This window comes from Ammodytes marinus (assembly GCF_949987685.1).
Source record: "Ammodytes marinus genome assembly, chromosome: 7".
NCBI lineage: Eukaryota > Metazoa > Chordata > Actinopteri > Uranoscopiformes > Ammodytidae > Ammodytes > Ammodytes marinus.
Window position 1 is genome coordinate 21,318,273 of NC_137211.1, and position 21,274 is coordinate 21,339,546.

At 40.2% G+C, this 21,274-nt stretch overlaps 3 protein-coding genes across 3 annotated transcripts; all 3 read left to right on the forward strand.

The window, feature by feature from the left end:
- The first annotated feature begins 6 nt into the window (after window positions 1-6).
- Window positions 7-3,424, forward strand: fam110a (family with sequence similarity 110 member A). Its single transcript, XM_080031446.1, has 2 exons — window positions 7-102; window positions 1,607-3,424. The coding sequence occupies exon 2, from the start codon at window positions 1,827-1,829 to the stop codon at window positions 3,123-3,125; it is 1,299 nt and encodes a 432-aa protein (XP_079887572.1). The 5' UTR covers window positions 7-102; window positions 1,607-1,826; the 3' UTR covers window positions 3,126-3,424.
- Window positions 3,425-3,635: 211 nt separating this feature from the next.
- On the forward strand, window positions 3,636-13,259 carry mfsd2al2 (major facilitator superfamily domain containing 2a-like 2; the record flags this gene model as incomplete). The annotated part of the gene is made up of 13 exons (XM_080030728.1): window positions 3,636-3,734; window positions 5,053-5,172; window positions 7,905-8,029; window positions 8,127-8,262; window positions 9,596-9,674; window positions 10,097-10,260; window positions 10,961-11,051; window positions 11,139-11,260; window positions 11,980-12,063; window positions 12,197-12,280; window positions 12,358-12,470; window positions 12,849-12,992; window positions 13,082-13,259. The coding sequence occupies 13 exons, from the start codon at window positions 3,636-3,638 to the stop codon at window positions 13,257-13,259; spliced, it is 1,539 nt and encodes a 512-aa protein (XP_079886854.1).
- Window positions 13,260-16,437: 3,178 nt separating this feature from the next.
- Window positions 16,438-19,742, forward strand: fkbp1aa (FKBP prolyl isomerase 1Aa). The gene is made up of 5 exons (XM_080030491.1): window positions 16,438-16,535; window positions 16,652-16,699; window positions 17,538-17,650; window positions 18,321-18,495; window positions 18,931-19,742. Exons 1-4 carry the CDS (start codon window positions 16,499-16,501, stop codon window positions 18,450-18,452), a joined length of 330 nt encoding a protein of 109 aa, XP_079886617.1. The 5' UTR covers window positions 16,438-16,498; the 3' UTR covers window positions 18,453-18,495; window positions 18,931-19,742.
- Window positions 19,743-21,274: the final 1,532 nt, after the last annotated feature.

The window sequence follows — 21,274 nt, forward strand, 5'->3', positions numbered from 1 at the left end:
AACAGTCACATATTCCCGTCAGCGGGACAGCACAGTGTGTTCGCCGGGCTAATACAACCAGAAACACCGGAGAACATCAGGGGATCAGCAGGGACTGACAAGGTGAGTCTTTATTTACAAAAACCATGAACAAAGACTATAAGTCTTTAGAATTAACGTAGCCTACACCTTATGAAAGCAGACCTGGGCTTGTCTGGACAGGACTGGTGGTGAGTTAAGTAGGCCTTGACTACTTGTAGACCTTATCTTTTTGTTGTCTTTTTGTGTTTCTCTTTCATTTTGCCTTTGGCCTACTGCTTTTGCTCCAAGTTTGTCATAGGAGTAACATGCTGGCACACGCGTTGACTCAGAAACACCAAATGAGTGGTTCTATTTTGGCTTCTTCTCTCGCCCACCACTTGGCATTCCTCTCTGCTTAGCACAGCCTTAATCATATAGATCAAGTTGCTGTGGTTGCCTTTGCCTCACAAAAGGGTAGATCACTTTGTTGTACAATTTGGGCTGGGAGAGTCAGTGGACCCTCGGGCCAGGTGAGAAGAAGGTAAAGTAGGGTACAGTGTAGTATCAGCTGCAGGAGTTGTGACTTGGCTCAGACTGGAATGGCAAATATGTGGGGAATGTGACTGCAAGATGCAGTCTTTTTTATTGTATTTCGAACACACACGGTATCTTAGTGTCAAGAGTGTGTTGTAGAAAGTTTTTATCAAGTTCATAGACATTGTATACACATGACCTTCACAGCAGTTAAGAGGCTTATAATTGCACACAAAGAGGGAGTAAAAAGTTAACAGATGTGAAGTCGAACCTCTTTGTTTTGACTTGACCTAAAGAGGCTTGTAGTCCAGGAAGAACAAGTCCCACAAAGCCTGGCAACTGGCTTCTTTTTAAGGATGAGGAAGCCTTTGTCCCCTAACAGCTGGTGTGTGTGTGTGTGTGTGTGTGTGTGTGTGTGTGTGTGTGTGTGTGTGTGTGTGTGTGTGTGTGTGTGTGTGTGTGTGTGTGTGTGTGTGTGTGTGTGTGTGTGTGTGTGTGTGTGTGTGTGTGTGTGTGTGTGTGTGTGTGTGTGTGTGTGTGTGTGTGTGTGTGTGTGTGTGTGTGTGTGTGTGTGTGTGTGTGTGTGTGTGTGTGTGTGTGTGTGTGTGTGTGTGATCGACTCTGTATTGCCTCCAGACAATAGCTTGTTGACAGCTGTCCTGATGCAGTGCACCTCCCCATCACCCATCTCACATGCTCGCTCTCTCTCTCTCTCTTTCCTACTGACTGACTGAAAATCAAGTGTCACTTTTATTGTGTGATTGTCCGCAGGGTGATGAATGACTACAAGTAATTGTCCAAAGAGCCGTGGTCGCTGGCAGCCAATGAACTTTTAAGAGGCAGAAGGCTACTTGAGGGTGATTGGCTGCTTTCTGAAAGAGTTAGGGGGTAGGGAGGGGGTAGTAGTTTTTTGTGTTGGCTGTTTCCTGTCTGTGTCAGAAGAACACTAAAAAGTGTCTGAGGAAGACATGTTCGCTTGTCTTTTTAAGGAATAGTTTTTTACACACTGTTCTTTATTGAGCTGTCTTTTCTCACTATACTCTCCTGATTGATTTGTCTCTCTGTTCCTTAGGAAGTCCAAATGTCACGGAGCTAAAGGTCAACTGAGGTTCCACGTCCTCCAAAGTGGAATGGATCTGACCATGGGACAGCTATACGGAGGCACGAACGCTGGATAAAGCCTTCAATATCTACAAAAACCAAAGGTACTTATTTCAAGGGACCAAAGACAAAACTGTGAACGGAACGTGCACAGGTACACATAGGACTACTAGGCCTACTGGACTTACAAAATGCCTTCGGAGGCCCTCCAACGTCCGGCAAGGCAACCGGTGAGGACTGTGTTATCTGCTACGCCCCCTCGCTTGAGGCCCAAGGGTCCAGTGGGGCCGGACTTCTACCGGCAGCTCCCGACGGTGGCGACGGTCCGACCCAAACAGAGTGCTGTGGAGAGACTAGAAGCGGACAAGGCTAAATACGTCAAGAGTCAGGGGGCTCTCTCTAAACAGCAGCCCATTGTCAGGCATCCAGATGTGCGCAAGCCTCTGCTGAGCCCTGGCTCTGCTCTGCGGCCCACCAGGAAGACCCCCACCCCAACCAAGACCAAGCAGGAGGGGGTCCAGCTCGACCTGCAGCATCTTAGTAACCTGATCAGCGGTGTGAATGACGGACCCCAACCCAGTGTGACTGTAAACTCAGAGGACGCTAAAGCTGCTGATTGTGCTATGAATTCACATAGCTTTGAACGGGTGCAGCAGCAGCAGCAGAAGAAGGAGAAACCAAGTCCTCCTCCTCCTCCGCCACGTCCCGACTGGTCCAGCCCAGCTAAGGTTCGGTTGAAAGCCTCTGGACAGACACACAGGACAGAGACTACTTCTTGCTCCCCTGGCTCTCCGGCTGTGGGAACTGTTCGCAGAGTGGACGTCATACCCCAGGCCGGCCCCACAAGGGCGCCCGGCAGCAGACCACCGGCTCAGTTCATGCGGCAGCCCCTTCAGCCCATCCCATTACATTCCCAGTCTCAACTCCGCTCGGCCACTTCATACCTGAGACTCTTCCAACTCAGAACGACAACACCGGCTCCTTCTCCATTAAAACCTGTTGTTGCTCTATCGAAACCCGAAAACACCCCACCCTCTCAAGCCAAAACCCCCGTCTCTAATCCACCTTCCCCCAACCTCCCTCTGTTCCCTCCTTCCTCCCCGGCAATAACCCGTTTGTCCTCTTCAAGTTCTAGAAAACGTCCCTCACTGACTCGCTCCAAATCGGACATGAGTGACCGCTATTCCCGAGCGGGGACAGAGATGGAACGCTTCTTTAATCTGTGTGGTTTGGACCCCGCAGACCTGCAGGAATGGACAGAGTCTAGTTCCGATATTGTTTCCATGGCCCGATTCAAAAGTGTGAGCGCGCCGGGGTCAGAGTGTGCCGGTTCGGGTGAGAATGAAGCGGAGGAGGAAGAGGAGGCTGGTAATGCAGCCGGGCGAGTTCCCTACGGTGTTTCTGTCATCGAGAAAAATGCCCGAGTGATCAAGTGGCTGTATGGACTCAAAGATAAGGACAATGCAAATAATAAGACCACCAATCTATAGGATGGTGTTATATGGTCGAAAATAAGCTTTCAAGCTAAAGGTGGAAATTTCAATACGTCAAAATGAAATAACACATGAGGGTGATTGGATCCCATGGTTAAAGTGGTTGAAAACTGAGGTACGTGATCGGAAAATTTGTTTTCCATGTGTTGTTTTGATAGTTCTTTTCGTTTAGTTTTTTCATTTACAAAACTTGAAATTTGTTTTTTGTGTTTTTTTTGAATTTTCAAATGTTTTGTTTTTGTGTCTCGTAATGGAGATTCCAGTGTCTCATCTCAGGTCACAATCTGTGGCTGTTAATGAATGGCATTAAAGTTTGAATGATGAAAGCATATTGTTTGTTTGTTTGTTTGTTACTCACTTATTTATTATGAGATATTATGAATTTAATTCAACATTTCTTCTGAGGGGTCCGAGCATTAGGTGTACCTCCTTATTTAGTTTTTGTGAAATTATACATCCATATTAGGATTCCATATTAATGTAATGTGTGAATTAAGCTTTGAGACTATGTTTCATTTTGCTGACTATGATGATATCAGGGACCGGATGAACAGGATCCACAGGCTCCATCAGATATGGGAAAGTTTCACTGCCGTTCCACCAGAGGTCAGAGGAGTCCGCACTCACACATAACTTACTATGTACTAAATACTTACTTATTTTTAGAAGAATCATAAAAATATATACTGCCATTTTTATTTTAAATTAAGTGATTTGCATTTTTTAATGGTGCCACTACTCTACGAAAGCTGTTCAAATATTGCGTCCATAAACCTCGGTAAGAAGAGCTCCCAATTAAACGTGACATTATATTTTGTGACTAGTTAATATCTGGCATTTAAAACAGACAGTAAAATGATGCTGAATAATTCCTCTTTTATAATAATATGCCATGTCTTGTCAACGTACACAGGCAAAAAATAATCTTTGCTGTGGAGCTGGTTCATTCATTATTCCTGTAAATATGATCAGGGGGGACGAACACGAAGGAGTTGTTCAACCAGATTCCAGCGTCACACAAGTGTGGGAGCCTGGAGAGGTTATTGTCGTCTCTTAATACAAGCAGTGGGTGATTGTTACCCTGCCATGTGGCGGTTATTCTTCCTAACTTCAGAGAATGGGTTGGTTTAAGAGTTTCACAAATCAAGTGCAGACTTTGAAGAATCGGTTATTAAAGCAGACGGCAGATAGAAACTCATGCAGCGAGGGTCAGCCGAGGGTGAGTTTCCCAAATTACATGTTTCTCTCCTACTTCTGCATTCATATTAAAAACACAGTTCCATGTATAATTAATTGGAGTCATTGTAATACCTCAGATTTGATGATGATTTAATTTGTTTCTCCAATCTGGACGACATATACTGGTATTTTTACATTTTCTCTCATAGTATGAGAGTTTTCTTTTATAGTTTTGGTGCATTGCAAGAAACAAATTGTGCAATGCTAAGAATAGATGATTACAAAACCCAAAAATGTTTGCAGCCATGTCTTAGAAATATGAAAAGAAATGCATCAATTCCCAAGTTCAACCCTTCAGTGTTTTATTGGAACTACACAAAACTGAAAATAGATATAAATTCATTAAATAGTGTTGGATTGCTGCTCAATATCTTGCCTGTCATGTACATCGGGTCATGTACTTTATTCCACATCATCTATTCTAATTCAGTAAATGTGACAACACGAGAAGCAAATTCCTCTTCAATGGGAATACTCTCATTCAAAATGTGAATTTTAAATGTTCTGCAACCCACGCTTTCCTTGTGATAGTAGTGTGAACAGAACCAGAAATGCTTCAAAGTTGGCAGATATGTATCAGATGGGGGGGCTGCAGACACTACACCAGCTTCATGTTTGATTTGATGTTCTAGTGCTTTCACCACAGACCCTCCAGCTTCCTGTCTCTTCTCTCCGATCCTCACAGGGTTCGGGGGGGATTCCTCTGGCCAGGAAGTTGTGTTACGCTGTGGGTGGGGTCCCATATCAGGTTACTGCAGTAGCTATAGGTGTGTCACTGCAAATCTTTCTCCTGGATGTCGTGCAGGTAAGAGTAAAAGTTGTTCTCACAAATAAGTCAGTGTTGGGGAAGCAACTTTGAAAGCATAGCTTTGCAAACTACCAAATTACTTCACACTGGAATAAGTTTAACTACAGCAAAGCTACCCTAGGAAGGTTAAAATCTACTTAGAAAAGTAGTTCAAGCAATTTTTTAAAAATAAATCAAATTGACAATGAAAAAGATGAATTATTCCTTCCTTTTATGGCCCAAACATAGTTTCAGACGTTAACTACACAAAAAGTGGAGAAAAAGTAATTTGAATCTTGAATCACTATGTAAATATGAATGTAGTTGAGCTACCAGCAAGCTATTGCAAAATGTAGTTAAACTAATAGTTTTTTTTTATTTGATTTGATTCAATTTATTTCAGACATATCAACATACAAAACAAAATGAAAAGCATGGAAATACAATAAACAAAAATTATGTTTTCACAAGAAAAATAAATAAAAGAAAACAAATTATCTGTATTGCTGAGATATGCCTGAAAAGGAGCAGGAAGAAGTATACACTTATTTAATCCTACCCCTTTTCCATAGTAAAAAAATACAAATATTTATTAAATAAAAAAAATGAAAAATGTTATTATATTCGCTACTCTTAATCCATATATTCTCTGTACAATTGGTGATACTATATTTGCCATTTACGACTATTCATACATACATACAACTTAATATACTACATTTTTTTTATATTTTATATATTTATACAATACAATGCATATATCTATATTTATATTTATAAACAATCAATATTTATAAACAATCAATATATCCATATCTACATACAGTATCTCACAAAAGTGAGTACACCCCTCACATTTCTTCACATTTTTCTTTATATCTTTCCATGGGACAACACTGAATAAATGACACTTTGATACAATGTAAAGTAGTCAGTGTACAGCTTGTATAACAGTGTAAGTTTACTGTCCCCTCAAAATAACTCGACACACAGCCATTAATGTCTAAACTGCTGGCAACAAAAGTGAGTACACCCCTTAGAAAAAATTTATAAATTGGGCCCAAAGTGTAAATATTTTGTGTGGCCACCATTATTTTCCAGCACTGCCTTAACCCTCTTTGACATGGAGTTCACTAGAGCTTCACAGGTTGCAACTGGAACCCTCTTCCACCCATTTATGACAGCATCACAGAGCTGGTGGATATTAAAGACCTTGCGCTCCTCCACCTTCCGTTTGAGGATGCCCCAAAGATGCTCAATAGGGTTTAGGTCTGGAGACATGCTTGGCCAGGCCATAACCTTTACCCTCAGCTTTTTTAGCAAGCCACTGGTCGTCTTGGAGGTGTGTTTGGGGTCGTTATCATGTTGCAATACCACCCTGCGGCCCAGTTTACGAAGGTTGATTGCACATGGTCAGCGTCGTATACAGAGGTTGGCTTTGGAAAATAGACGTATGAGTGCTGCCAGCATTGCTGAAGGGCTTGAAGGGGTGGGGGGTCAACCTGTCAGTGCTCAGACCATACGCCGCACTCTGCATCATACTGGTCTGCATGGCTGTCATCCCAGAAGGAAGCCTATTCTAAAGATGATGCACAAGAAACCCCACAAAAAGTTTGCTGAAGACAAACAGACTACGGACATGGATTACTGCAACCATGTCCTGTGGTCTGATGAGACCAAAATACATTTATTTGGTTCAGATGGTGTTAAGAGTGTGGAGCGGCAACCAGGTGAGGAGTACAAAGACAAGTGTGTCTTGCCTAGAGTCAAGCATGGTGGTTGGAGTGTCATGGTCTGGGGCTGCATGAGTGCTGCCAGCACTGGGGATCTACAGTTCATTGAATTCTAACATGTACTGTGACATACTGAAGCAGAGCATGATCCCCTCCCTTCATAAACTGGGCCGCAGGGCAGTACTGCAACATGATAACGACCCCAAACACCCCTCCGAACAACCACTGGCTTGCTAAAGAAGCTGAGGGTAAAGGTTATGGACTGGCCAAGCATGTCTCCAGTCTTAAACCCTATTGAGCATCTTTGGGGCATCCTAAAACGGGAGATGGAGGAGCGCAAGGTATCTAATCCACCAGCTCCGTGATGCTGTCATGAATGGGTAGAAGAGGGTTCCAGTTGCAACCTGTGAAGCTCTAGTGAACTACATGCCCAAGAGGGTTAAGGCAGTGCTAGAAAATAATGATGGCAAAACAAAATATTGACACTTTGGGCCCAATTCGGACATTTTTTCTTAGGGGTGTACTCACTTTTGTTGCCAGCAGTTTAGACATTAATGGCTGTGTGTCGAGTTATTTTGAGGGGACAGTAAATTTACACTGTTATACAAGCTGTACACTGACTACTTGACATTGTATCAAAGTGTCATTTATTCAGTGTTGTCGCATGGAAAGATATAATGAAATATTTGAAGAAATGTTAGGGGTGTACTCACTTTTGTGAGATACTGTACATATCTATACAATCAGTATATATATCCATATAATTATAATGTCCTTCTTACTTAACACCCTCATCCCTGTACCTTTTGAAAATCATTGCTTTGAACCTTTTTTTAAACTGGATCATGTTTGGACATTGCTTTAGCTCCATGCTCATCCCATTCCACAGTTTCACACCCCCAATTGAGATGCAATGACATGTTTAATTAGTTTAATTACATGTAGTCCACTGTGCAAACAGTGGCTTACTATCCCTGTTCTGAATTTCAAAGTCAACCATCTCAGTATATTTCACAGATGGAGGCCTTCTATGTTTCTATGATCTTATTCGTGAGTCGGGTGTGGGATGCTGTGACCGACCCTCTAGTGGGATTTCTGGTGAGCCGAAGCAACTGGACGCCCATCGGCAAACTCACCCCATGGTCGGTTGGCCTAGCACACTTCAACTCAAGTTAATCTGCACTGCGTCCTGCGGGGACTGTATTCAACAGAGCCAATGATATGATGTGTGTCTCACAGGCTGGTTCTTTCCACTCCGCTTGGCATCCTGTCCTATCTGCTGCTCTGGTTTGTGCCACGAGGCTCCACATCGGATCAGGCCGTCAGTGTTCTGTGGTTCCTAACAGCCGCCTGCCTCTTTGAGACCCTCATGAGTGTAAGTGTTACTGGCGCCTTTCCCCCATCTGGTACAGCATGGTGGAAAGCAACCAATAACATTTACTCAATTGTTGTACTTGAATACAGTTTTGAGATATTTTAATTTGCTTGAGTATTTATGAGTTATGTTACTTTGTACCCTTGCTTCACTTCATTTCAGGAAAAATATTGGACTTTTTACTCCACTGCTTGATTTGTCGGGAAGATGCATGTTTTGGTTACTTTTCAAATGAAGATTTTGCTTTGAACCCCCACGATAAGCTTAGGAAAAACAAAAAAATCTGTGTCTAGTTGGAGCCCTTTTTTCACATTTTTCAGATATCGGTTTTAGGACAAAAAGAGTAAAACAATACATTACATTTTAAAAATCCAATATCAAGTCAAAAACTGAAAAAGGAAACTCTTCTTTCCTCTTCAATTAATAATTTCATGACCCCTCAGATTTATCTTGTGACCCTTTGGAGGGGCCCGACCCCTTGGTTGGGAACCACTGGACTGACTAAATCAGAATACATGAAGTAGAAACCGATACAACAGTAAAACACTTTTTACACTTTGATACATCAGCAATAACAATCTATTAGGAATATTACTTTTTAAACTTTAAGTTGCCGATATTACTGATAATACATTTACTCTTTATTGCATGAATTTTACTTGAAATGCATTTTCTTTTCTTTTTTACCTCAAACAAAGGTTTTGGTAACACTTTACAATAAGGTACACACAATTGTAGTACCTACTACATAGATATGTGTTACCTACTACATAGGTTTTTTTTGTGTTACCTACTACATAGGGTTTTTTGTGTGCTACCTAACACATAGGTTTTTTTTTTGGTGTGTTACCTACTACATAAGTTATTTTTTGTGCTACCTAACACATAGGTTTTTTTTTCTGTGCTGCCACCTAACACATATGTAGTAGGTAACACAAAAAAAAACCTATGTGGTAGGTAGCACAGAAAAAATAATTATGTAGTAGGTAACACACAAAAAAAAAACCCTATGTAGTAGGTAACACAAAAAAAAACCTATGTAGTAGGTAACACATATCTATGTAGTAGGTACTACAATTTTGTCTACCTTATTGTAAAGTGTTACCAAGGTTTTGAGTATATGTCCTCCACCATTGCTGGTTCTCATATTGTTCTCATCTACCCACCATCTTGTATTTTCTTCTTCTTCCTTGTGTATCCATGGAGACAGAATTTCATACTATTCTCATGTCACTGTTTTTGGTGCCATTTTGCTCCTGGCTGTGTCTCCATGGCTACTGAGTCTCACACTGCTCACGTGCTGTCCACTGGCTTCATGTCATCCATTTAACAGTGCTACAACCTTCCCTACCTCTCGCTCAACATGTTCCTGGGGGGAGATCGCAGAGACAGGGACTCTGCCACCGCCTACAGTAAGACACTCACTCTAAGCTCAGACCATTATTGCCAGGATTTCACCCTTGCACTCCTTGTACTCTCTCTCCCTACCTCTCAATTCAATTGAATTGAATTCAGAAAGCTTCATTGGCATGACTATTGAAGAAACCCATAGGCCTATTATCAAAGCATTAGAAATATAAGAGATAAAAACAAATAAGAACAATCAGAACACATATACATGCATATACATATTACAATTGATAAGGCATATGACAGTAAATAATACAATTTAAATCATAAGAATGCTAAAAGAAGTAAGTATTGATTGTGTGTGTGTGTGTGTGTGTGTGTGTGTGTGTGTGTGTGTGTGTGTGTGTGTGTGTGTGTGTGTGTGTGTGTGTGTGTGTGTGTGTGTGTGTTCTCTCTCTCTTTCTCCTCTGTCCTTCTGTGGTAGGAATGAGTGTGGAGATGGTGGCAATGCTGGTGGCTTCTGTCATTCAGGGTCGGGTCGTAGCTGTGTACAACACGGAAAAGCAAGAGGCCTGTCAACATCTGGAGCCTGATCATGAAACGCCTGGAAGCACGTTGTTGCCACAAAGTGCATCTCTTAAGGAAACGGTGGATACCACTGCTTTCAAATGTTAGATTGCTTAAAAAGTGGTCACACTGGCTGAGATGACGCTCATATTTCTTTAGCAGAATTGCTTTGGCATTGTTCTCACACAGCAGTCCCAGGGAGATCTTGTTACCCTGTAATTTACTGTTCTCAAAATAGGAATTGTTATGTGTATGTGTTCATATGTGTGTGTCTGTGTGTGTGTGTGTGTGTGTGTGTGTGTGTGTGTGTGTGTGTGTGTGTGTGTGTGTGTGTGTGTGTGTGTGTGTGTGTGTGTGTGTGTGTGTGTGTGTGTGTGTGTGTGTGTGTGTGTGTGTGTGTGTTCTCAGATGCAGTTCTTGGTTTTTTAAAGAACCTACAAAAAATAATATCATAATGATCATAAAAAAGGAGACGGTTAGTGGTAAACTGTCAGTCTGTAGGTAGCCAAATCTGCCTAGCAGAACCTCTAATGTGCACTAATTAACTAATTATTTGCTATTAACACATTGTATATGCTGGTAGAGAGTGAGGCTAGCTCCCAACATTGTTACTATACTAACTGTATCTTCTATCATGAATGATGTTGACAATATTGCTATAATTTAAAGGCACAATAATCCCCAACGTTTAACAGCTTACTTGTGTGTGTATGCCCATAAGCCTGTCGGAATGTGCTTTGTTTATTGTTGAATGTTTAAATGTGTGAATTTTTGCTCCCAGCAAAAGGCTTTCCTGACATCGGCTCTGGTCATAGGCGCTTTGTTTTTCCTCTGCAGCCTGGTTCTCTTCCTGGGGGTGAAGGAGCAGCGGGGTGAGTCATTTATCAATAGAAAATGGTCAATGTTCAAATACTTAAAAATAAAATGTATCTAGCTTATTATATTTTTCTTTTTTCCAGGCCCTCCCTGCTCTGATGACACAGTGCGACCCTCCTATCTGACCTCGCTGAAGATGCTGATTTGCCATGTTCCTTACCAGCGACTAGTGGCCGGATTTGTGTTCAGTGCTCTTGCATTTCAGGTCTGAGCTCATGGTGTCTGTTGGTTTATTCATATAAACCTCGGTTTGGACTGACCAAGCACAGAGATATTCATGAGCTAATAATCTAAGCAGTAAAATCCATTAAAACTATAGGTCTGGGACCCGTGGCCCTGAGTACATTTTATTTATATATTGGAAAAGCTTTCTTTTTAATTTATTTATTTGCACACACTCAACAAATACATTAGCACATGTAAAGATTAAAAGAGTATGTGCTGGAGAGGTCAGAAACCCGAATGGGCTTATCGAGTGACCTCTCCATACCTCTCTTTTAACAGTGGAATTCATGTCATTTGAATATGGTTCAACTGTAAAATGAAAGCATGACCTTATTCAAAGGCTTGACCTGATTTAAAAACATTATCTTTTAAAATGTGATTATCTTTTTTTCATAATTGTTTTACGTCGAAATTGTAATCGCGATTAAAATTCGATTTATTACACAGCCCTACCAGAACCCCCTCTAATCCTGTTTATATCACACCCTATGGACACAACAATGGAAAGGCTCCACATTTGACACAATGTGTTACATTAATACATTTGTTTTATATTATTTTAACCTTACATTGAACATATTCTTTATACTTTATATGGTGAAAATGGGCAAACTCATAGTTTTGTGCTATAAAAGTCACGCATTGAATGGCTATAAAATAAGCAATTATTTTCTTTCTTTTTTTTGTCCCCTGCCTCAGATGTCCTTGGGTAACTTTGCACTCTTTTGCAGTCATGCAGCCGGGCTGGGAGCCCACTTTCAGCTCCTCCTACTGGTTCTACTGGTAAGATTTAACACATCAGGATCACATTCTCTGCTCACCAAGATGTTTTAAATGCAATATTACAATAGCTTTCTTAGGATTTCGCCAAAAAGCACTTTGAATTTCAAATGATATACTTTCAATTCTTCCACAGGTTTCTGCCTCGGTAGCAGTTCCTCTGTGGCAAGCAGTTCTTCTGAGAATAGGGAAAAAGGCCACCGTTTTCATTGGACTATCGGTAAGACACACTTCACATCCCCTGTACAATAATTGGAATGATAAGAGCAACTTTTCCACTGTGTATGTCTCTCTCAGCTCTTCATCCCTGCAGTGGCTATAGTTGCGTGTCTTCCCAGTAACCTGCCCGTCTTCTTGACTATGTGCATTCTGATGGGATTCAGCATGGCGACTGTATTCTTGCTGCCATGGTGAGTCAGCTTCTACAGTCGGGACACACACCCCAGTCACTTTCCAAGGCTCCTGTCAGAACCAATCTGTATCAGAACCAAATGTAGCACGCATGAATCATTCACACCGCATCTACCTGACCCTGGCCAGTGATACCATTCTTTTATTAATTTTTTAGTCATACAGACAGGAGATACACTTACACACATACAACCTTTGATGACAAGTAAATTAGATATACATACAAATACATACATTATAGTCATAGTAAAATAATAAGTTAATATGATCCTTTTGAGCAATTAAAATAGTAATATTATTTTGATGGGCAGTGCCAATATACCAGTGATTTGAGATGTGGTTCCGATGTGTGATACGTCAGCTTATATGCGCCTCAGGTCAATGCTCCCAGATGTGGTGGACGACTTTGCCGCTAGACATCCCTCATGCAAAGACCTGGAGCCTCTGTTTTTCTCCTGTTATGCCTTCTGCAGTAAGCTGGCTGGAGGCCTGTCTGTCGGGATCTCAACCATGACATTGCAGTGAGTCCATGTCCCATCTACTCAATTGTTAAGTGTTATGTGACTGTGACAGTGGGTCCGTCACATTTAGTTTTCTCCCCTGTCTGCAGGTTCGTGGGCTACAGAGCGAATGCATGTAACCACAGCGACGGCGTGGTGACGGCTCTGATTGTGCTGTTCTCACCAGTTCCCATTGCACTACTGCTGATAGGGATGGTCTTTTTTCGCTTCTACCCAATCAATGAGAGGCAGTGTTTGCATCAGGAACAGCTGACTACAGTTCAGTAAGTGGCTTATTATCCTCCCAAGAGACGAAGCCACCTATTGTTCCTCACAAGTGGCCATTATGCAGATATTTATAATAACATTGTATAAAATTACTATGTGAAAACAATTTGAATAAGAACCAGAATCTACAGCTTTCTTCAACTACTGAGCTTGATAATGAGTTTTAGATATTTTTAGAAAAAAAAGACTGTAGCCTACACCACCACTAAACACTTATCCTTAGAAATTGGTGGAGACCAAACACAGATGTAATAGAGAGCGACTATTGGCTCCATATGAATGATATTTTTGCTTGATAACTGGATGTGTAAAGAGGCAACTGTTTGCTAACAAGTTTACCACATTAACTGAAAAGATGACATCATTTAGCATTGAGCCAATTTGTTACTGCACTACAACTCAACGTGATATTCCAGGAATCGTTCGACATTTTTCGGAAATATACTTTTCCACTTCCTTGTTTGGACAGGTTAGCGCAGCTTAGCATAAGATTACAGAAACAGGCTCTGTCCACAGTCCAAAATGTTGTCATCAGCACCTTCATAAAGCAACATGTGTCATCACATTTCTTGAAAGCGTACAAAAACAGATTTGTGAAATTAAATAGAAGATTAGTTTGCTTTATAGGTTTTGGTGATAGTTTTTATTTGTTCTTATATACTTTGGACCCAGACTAGCGGTTTATTCCTGCTTCAGAATCAGATATACTTTATTGATCCCCAGGGAGAGATTCTGTTTATGCTAAGCTAAGATAATTAACTCCTGGCTCTAGCATAGTTAATGCATAGATAAGGGGATGGCATTGCTTTCCTCATCTCAAACAACGTGACAAAGTGTAGCATATGTTGAACATTTAAATTAGGTATTTTTCCCTCACCCAGGCAACTCAAATTAGTCAAAATTGTAATGAACTGAAATAGCTAAAGTATAATAACAGCCAGTCTAATGAAATAAGAAACACATCTTGTGATTTGGTGTATGATTAATGATAGAAGTCTCTAGGGACATTCAATTGCACATTTCTCTAAACTGTTTGCAACCCACCTTGCCTATTATAATAACTCCATGTTATCTGAGCACAGTTCAAAAAGCAGAACATCATTAGTGAGATTATATTGTGCAGTAGCCTATGTCGGCTAAAACAAGTTTATAGCAACTTTAAATGAATACATGTTTTGATTGATTTTAGTCTTTATTTTTCATCCAGCCCAGAAGCAACATCATCGTCATCTGACCCAAGAGAAAACGCAGAACAGCCCCATGTCTCTGTGATGTCAATGTCATGCTATAGCACAACGGCGGACACATCGCACCAGTCAAATTCCTCACCGTGGTGTTACAATCACGCTAAGAAATTCCCAGTCAAGCCACCTGTCTTTACGAACGTGTCAAAAAGCCCCTCTGGAGAAAACAGCAGGCCTAAATCAGTTCAGTCAAATGTAAATCCTCGTAGTCACAAGCAGAGACCAAGTTTGCACCAGAGCTCAAGAGAAAGTAAATTGTCCAGAAATCTTCCAGAGAATGATCCAGTGTCTCTCTCTAGCAGGTCAGATGTAAGATCCAAAGTGTCATGGGTGTAGCCAAACTTGAAAATATTATTTGTGTTGAAGCTGGAGTGAAATTATTACCTGACATTTGCACACTAGTTTATTTTGAAATAAAGATAAATAATAAATAAGATAGGCTTAGGGTTAGTTTTATTGTGTGTTTCCACAATGTTGTCTGAAATGTCGTTTATTTTGTAGAGGAAGCTTTTGATTGTGATTAATGTTGACTTAACTTTTTTGGGAAATAGCAGCTTTTAAATTGTAGCCAACTCTTGTTGTCAGTGCCTGAAAGTTGAATGAGGAGCTCTTTTTTAACACTACATGTTCTGTGCTTCTGTTCACACTGCTCTGCAAAACATCTGGACCTTTGCCTGCCTAAATGTATCACTAATGTAATATATTGGTACATTTTTTCATCAAACATGAAGCAATACAGTATTCAAATATTGGCGTCTTGATGGAAGTGTCATTGAAACAATTGTCTGTGTCCCTATGTGCCTGATACATTATAATTAGATTTTCATTATTCATCTTGCAAACATTGCTAAAAACGGTAAAACCTTATAGTAGATTCTCGTGGAGATCACATTTATTTTTCTAAAGATATCAAATATGTCAGATTGACTAAACTCGAATGGGCAACCAGTGAAATCTTTACCCAGACTGTGTGTTGTAAACATCGCAATTCATCATGGCTGGCTAGATGGTTTTAACTTTGACCTACTGTTCTTGCAGTAGTAGTGAGCACACAGTTTTTGTGATCCAATGAAGGATTATTTTCAACATTTCAGCAATAAAAAAAACGGGTTAAAGTTTTGGCTTTAGTTCATTTAATTTAATAATAATTCAAAACATTCACTTAGTTTTGGTTGAGGCATTAAGGCTTAGTTTGCACATGTACAGAAAATGATTTTGTTGTGAGATACACTGAAGGTAGCATTTCAAAACAGGCCTTTGTTACTGCAGGCATTTTGACATGTATCAGGTAATAATAATAACTTCTCTGTTTCATTTATTTGTGTAGCGGTGTACCAACTGAGCCCCTAAAGTAAATGATCAAACGTTTAAAATACACAACACACATTTGGCAGTGGAATAGGCTGCAGTTGTTTTATTATTCATTGCACTCAGGCCTTTCCTGCTGTGCCATGTCAAAATATTTGATACACATGGATAGATCAGGAGACAGGGATAGGGCAAGGGAAGGGTCATGTAAAAGTCCCCCCCCCCCATCCCCAATTTTCACACATATTGAAGACACCCAGACTGAAAGGGACATAAAATGACAATGTCACCTCGACCTCGTTAATAGTTATGTTGTTTTTCTGTATCGTTATGTGTCACTTTGAGTTGTTTGTCTCTTTTTTTAGTGGCAATTGTATCACTTTATAGTCTTTTTGGGTAACGGAGCCCCAAGTGACATGGGCTAAACAAAAAAAAATTAAAAAGGCTTTCTTATTTCTTAATTTTTAGTTGTTTATTTTATATAGTTTAATTGTGTGTTCCCAACAAGAATCACAAAAAATATATACTGACAAATTATAATAAGTTATCTTTCCAGATAAAATCAGATTTATTTTCTATAAGCCGTTTCTGCCCAGCGGAGCCCCCCGCCCCTCGGCAGGCCGCCCCCCGCCTCCTGCTTCCGCTCGCTTTGTCGGGTGGTCGAGAGGACGATACTGAGGAGCGAAAATGGGAGTAGAAATTGAGACTATAACTCCGGGCGACGGTGAGAATAAACACATTTTCTGTCTTTTAACAGCGTGGTATTGTTATTTTAATCCACACAGTGCATGGTTTATTAAATTAATACTGGATTTATCTTTATTTTTCTGCTATTTTCAGGACGGACGTTCCCGAAGAAGGGGCAGCGCGTCGTGGTGCACTATGTCGGTGAGTGCGGAGGCTGCTGAATGGAACTGCCAGACTTTTTGGATGCTAAATGTTTATGTGTTTTCTACTATATTCAACTGTGTACATGCCTTTAACAGTAGCTGCTATGGTTAGTGATGTTTAAGCGTGTTGTTGGGGTGAAATAGGGGACATAGTAGCTAAATGACAGCAGTTTGTCTCAGCTAACAGCGGGTAGCATTGCGGCTCGCTTCCCACTGTAACACACTGCTTGTTTTATCTGCTTATGTGATGTAAAGGCCGGTTAATTTTCTGACTCATTTACTCAATAATCTAAACGGTCTTGTGTTGACATTACAAGAGGCTTTTCTGATAAAAGACGAAGCTAACGGCAACAGTAGTAGCTGTTGTCAGCACCCTAACGCAAGCTAACTGGTGTTGTATCAAATTCAGCTCTCCCATCAAAATCTGTTCTCCCGTAGCCCTGGGGGCGTACGCGCCCCTGTGACGCCGTGATCGCACTACTGCGGGTTTAAAGGCGTTAAAGTAACTTTTGTATCGAGTTGTGACTTTCTATTTGTGTATGTTTAATTTAAAATTTTGTTTTGGAGCCTTTGTGCTATTGCTAGTATCCCGATGGTACGAGCAAAGCATCACGGTGGCAAGATTATCGTGAAAGCGCGCTCCCGGACTAGAGAGGGGAGGGGGACAGATTAAAACGGGGGGATTGAATTTGATACAAACCCCAACCCCATGATGCTATGGGGCTAAAGTTATCCCCCAGTAACAATTATTAGGAGGCTGCTTGGCAAATTGTATGAGTGGAACCCATCAACAAAGAACGACCTCACCCCCTCTCTCTCTCATTTTCTTAAATCAGGCACACTGGAAGATGGGAAAGTGTTTGACTCTTCGAGGTCCCGGGGGAAGGCGTTCAAATTCAAGATTGGACACCAGGAGGTTATTCGTGGTTGGGAAGAAGGAGTAGCCCAGGTGAGGAGGGTCAGCAGGGTTCCTGCAGATCCTTATAAAGTCTAATTGATTTAATTGATTCATCTAGAAATAAGACATTAATTTGTGCAAAATATACCCAGCTAAGTTAATTTTTGTAAGGCTTTTTGTGAAGGCAACCATCCTCCATTTCACCTCTGGTGGTTCTTCGCCTCCACATCATGCCTCTCAACCTTATTACGCAAACCTACTCATTGATTATCCCTTATATAATTTACAAATGGCTCTTTCAATAACATCACACAGATTAGCATTGCATTATCCAATATGGTCACATTTTAGTGACACATCTGTATTTGGCTTGTTAGTTGTGCATGTTGAATGTCAATTACTTTAAATAAAACATTGAATTAGAACCTTGATTTTTTTTTTAAAGATTTGAATAAGATTTTCTTACTTTTTCACTGGACCCAGGAAGTCATGTTTTATGCCATATTGTCCCTAACCCAGAGTGGCATTTAAAAAAAAATCAATCTCACTTTCCTTAAACTGTAGGAACCCTGGTTAGCCGGAAAACTTAAAGCCAATAGTGGAAATCAAATATGATGTATTACACAGTTTTTCATAGAAATGTGTAGCTGCTACGTTAACAACTACAATGCAATAGCAACTGCTATTCGAGAACCATCTCCATCCAATTCTCCATCCACAGATGAGTGTAGGTCAGCGGGCAAAGCTGATATGCTCACCAGACTTTGCCTATGGCAGCAAAGGGCACCCAGGGATTATCCCACCAAACGCCACCCTCACCTTCGATGTGGAGCTGCTCGGTCTGGAAGCCTGAAACTTGTGCACTCACCTCGTTCAATTCCATTCAAATTTTCAGGGTAAGAAGATTGAAATTGTTTTTACAATCAACACAGCTGTTGAATGTAGATGGGGTATTATCTTTAAAATATTTCAAAGTGCAAGTGACGCCTCTGCATTGATAACTTTATCAATCACCTCAAGCGTAAGGCGTCATTCAGACCAAATCAGGCGGTGCGGCGAAAATGCAGGTTTTCTCAGCATTTTAGTTTGACGTCACGTGTTTAACCGCACTGCCGGATTTAGTGTGAATGGGGCCCTAATCTATTTTTTTCACGAGTGATTTCTCCACATGCAGTCACCATACATTAGGAATTTGAAATATACGCACGTATGTTTAAAGATTAAATGGTTTGTGCATAACAAGCTTTAGTCTCCATATCCTGTCATCCTCTTTTACCTCTCCTCCATATTGGCAACACTAAGACTTTTTATTCTACTTCTTCTTGCTGCAGGTTGACTCCTATCTCGGGTACACTGAGGGGATATGTTCAACGATTCCTGCTCTGGATCCCAGCATAGGACCTATGTCTATAGCTTCACTAGTTCACTCTCCTTTTCCATTTAGAAACAGATTGTGTTCTGTCACTTGCTTTAAAACTTTATCCTTCATATTATACTTTAGGATTCATACAGTAATAAGTCATAGGCCATCCCATCCCATGTATTTTGTCATATTCTGCTATGTATTTTTATGGTGATGTTGTTTTTTTTTCTTTTTAATTTTTTTATTTGACTTAAAATTTACAAAATGTGTCTGCCATCAGGACCAGGTTTTAGATAAGTATCATGAATATTGAATCAAATCTCATTCCTGTGGCTCCGTGGCCTTTACACTTAAATTGTATTGATTGCGGGTAATGAATTGTCTTGAAGTAAAAAGTAAGAAATAGTTGTTTTGACACAATTTTATTTCTATGAATTACCTTTGTGATGCGTTATTGGGTTAAAGTGGTTAAATTAGTTATAAAGTATGGAATACAGTGTAACCAGGGATTCATGAATCAAGCACATTATTGCCATGAACAGCCTACAGATCTCTGCAGATGTAGGACTTTGTTCATACTGCAGCATCAGTTCTTAATTTATGCGTAAAACGACTATTGCTGAAACATTCACAACTGGACATCACTTGTCCTGTTGAGTGCTTGTAAAACTTTTTTTTGACAAAAGAAGGTCTTGTGGGAAAAATATTTGCTGTCTGGTAAAAGTTTTTTTTTTCTTTTAGAACTTGCATGGTAAGTTCCCCAACACAGATTTGTCGGCACATCATGGGGTTTGTGATTATCTTTATTTGAAGGAATTGCGTGTAACAAGCTGTGGATGTTGTAAAAGATCTGTTACTTACTCTAAACACATTAAAAGAGTAATTTTAACACTAAACATGCTATTTTCTTCGCCTTTGGATGATTGTATTGTAACTTCAAAAACCCTCTTCAAATAGGCTACCATTCCTCACTGATATATGAATTAATGCTTAATGGTATTACAGCACACTATAATAAGAGGAGGAAAGATGGAAGCTATGTTTTATTTTCCAAGAAGAGCGGAAACATCCTCCATTCTTGTGAAAATATAGTGCAGTTAATTACTACTTTTTGCTTCAGCATGTACAGTTTAGGTCGATGGAAGGTCTAATCTCACCTATTTGAGTCCAGGTTATGCAATAAGCAGTGCATGAAGGAGGATAAGTGATGTATAATGAATTTTGAACATTAAGGAGTTGCTTTGGAATAACTTGCAAACAGAAGTTCAAATACTACAGTATGAGCTGATCTAACCACAGCTAAAATAAGCCTATTGTTCTCCATTGACGTTTGAATTGCACTAATAGCTAGTCTTCTGCCTTAAGCTAAATAATTGATGACCAGGTATAGTGAAACCGTATCGGAAAGATCCCTGAAAGCTAAAACATTGCTTTTTATTATTTCTTTTTTTGCATAATAGGGTGGGAATCAGTGACCAAACATACTGTACATCATATTTTGTTGTCCTTTTTATAGACTATAGTACAGTCTACTCACTAAAGGGCCAATTGTAGGATGACTATTCACAAGTATAACATATGGTACTTAACCTTGGTACAATAGCTTGCAGCACAGTGCCATGAAAACAACCTATGCTGACACAAAGAACAACTTAAAATTAAGTGTTAATCTTCACTTGCAAATAATTTCTTTGACATTTTAAGTTAGAAAATATATCACTTTATCAAAATCCAGTAAACAAAACTACTCATTCAAGACATTCATTAATTTCCTCATAAGCTTTCTAGAACAATGTTAACTGTAGAAACATGAGCAGACGGTGCCCATTTCAGGACTGGAGCAATGGGAGTCATGGTGCATACTAATGCCCTACTCACACACACCCACCTACATGCTTTATTTTAAGATCTTAACTGCAAGCAAAGGCTCTCCTGCCATAAGAACTGTACATTGATTTTTTCTTTTAACATGATGTTGAGCTTGGCAGTATGTCCATTATGAACATTCATTTTAGCATGTAAGCTGCGCATGTGTGTCATTCTTTATTTTCAAGTCAAAGAATTTAAAGACAAAATAGTGTTCATGTTCTTTTGTAAATCTCCCAACAGGATCAAAAAAATACAGTCTGTACAGTACAGTCTTTTGAAAGTCCCGCGTTCTGTTTATTGGTAAAAAGATCACGGATCTGTCTCTTCTGCACCTGAGTACTTAGATGCACATGCTTGACTTTTCAAAAGTTCCAACAGATTTTCAACCATGTTCAATATTTCCATAGGTGGAAATGACTGAAGTACAAAAAAGTATGCCTTGC

Excerpts from the sequence above, each read along its gene's own strand:
- fam110a (XM_080031446.1), top strand. The coding sequence starts at position 1,827 with ATGCCTTCGGAGGCCCTCCAACGTCCGGCAAGGCAACCGGTGAGGACT.
- fkbp1aa (XM_080030491.1), top strand. The coding sequence starts at position 16,499 with ATGGGAGTAGAAATTGAGACTATAACTCCGGGCGACG. Across the intron at positions 16,536-16,651 it reads GACTATAACTCCGGGCGACG|GACGGACGTTCCCGAAGAAG; the intron begins GTGAGAATAAAC and ends TGCTATTTTCAG. Across the intron at positions 16,700-17,537 it reads CGTCGTGGTGCACTATGTCG|GCACACTGGAAGATGGGAAA; the intron begins GTGAGTGCGGAG and ends TTCTTAAATCAG.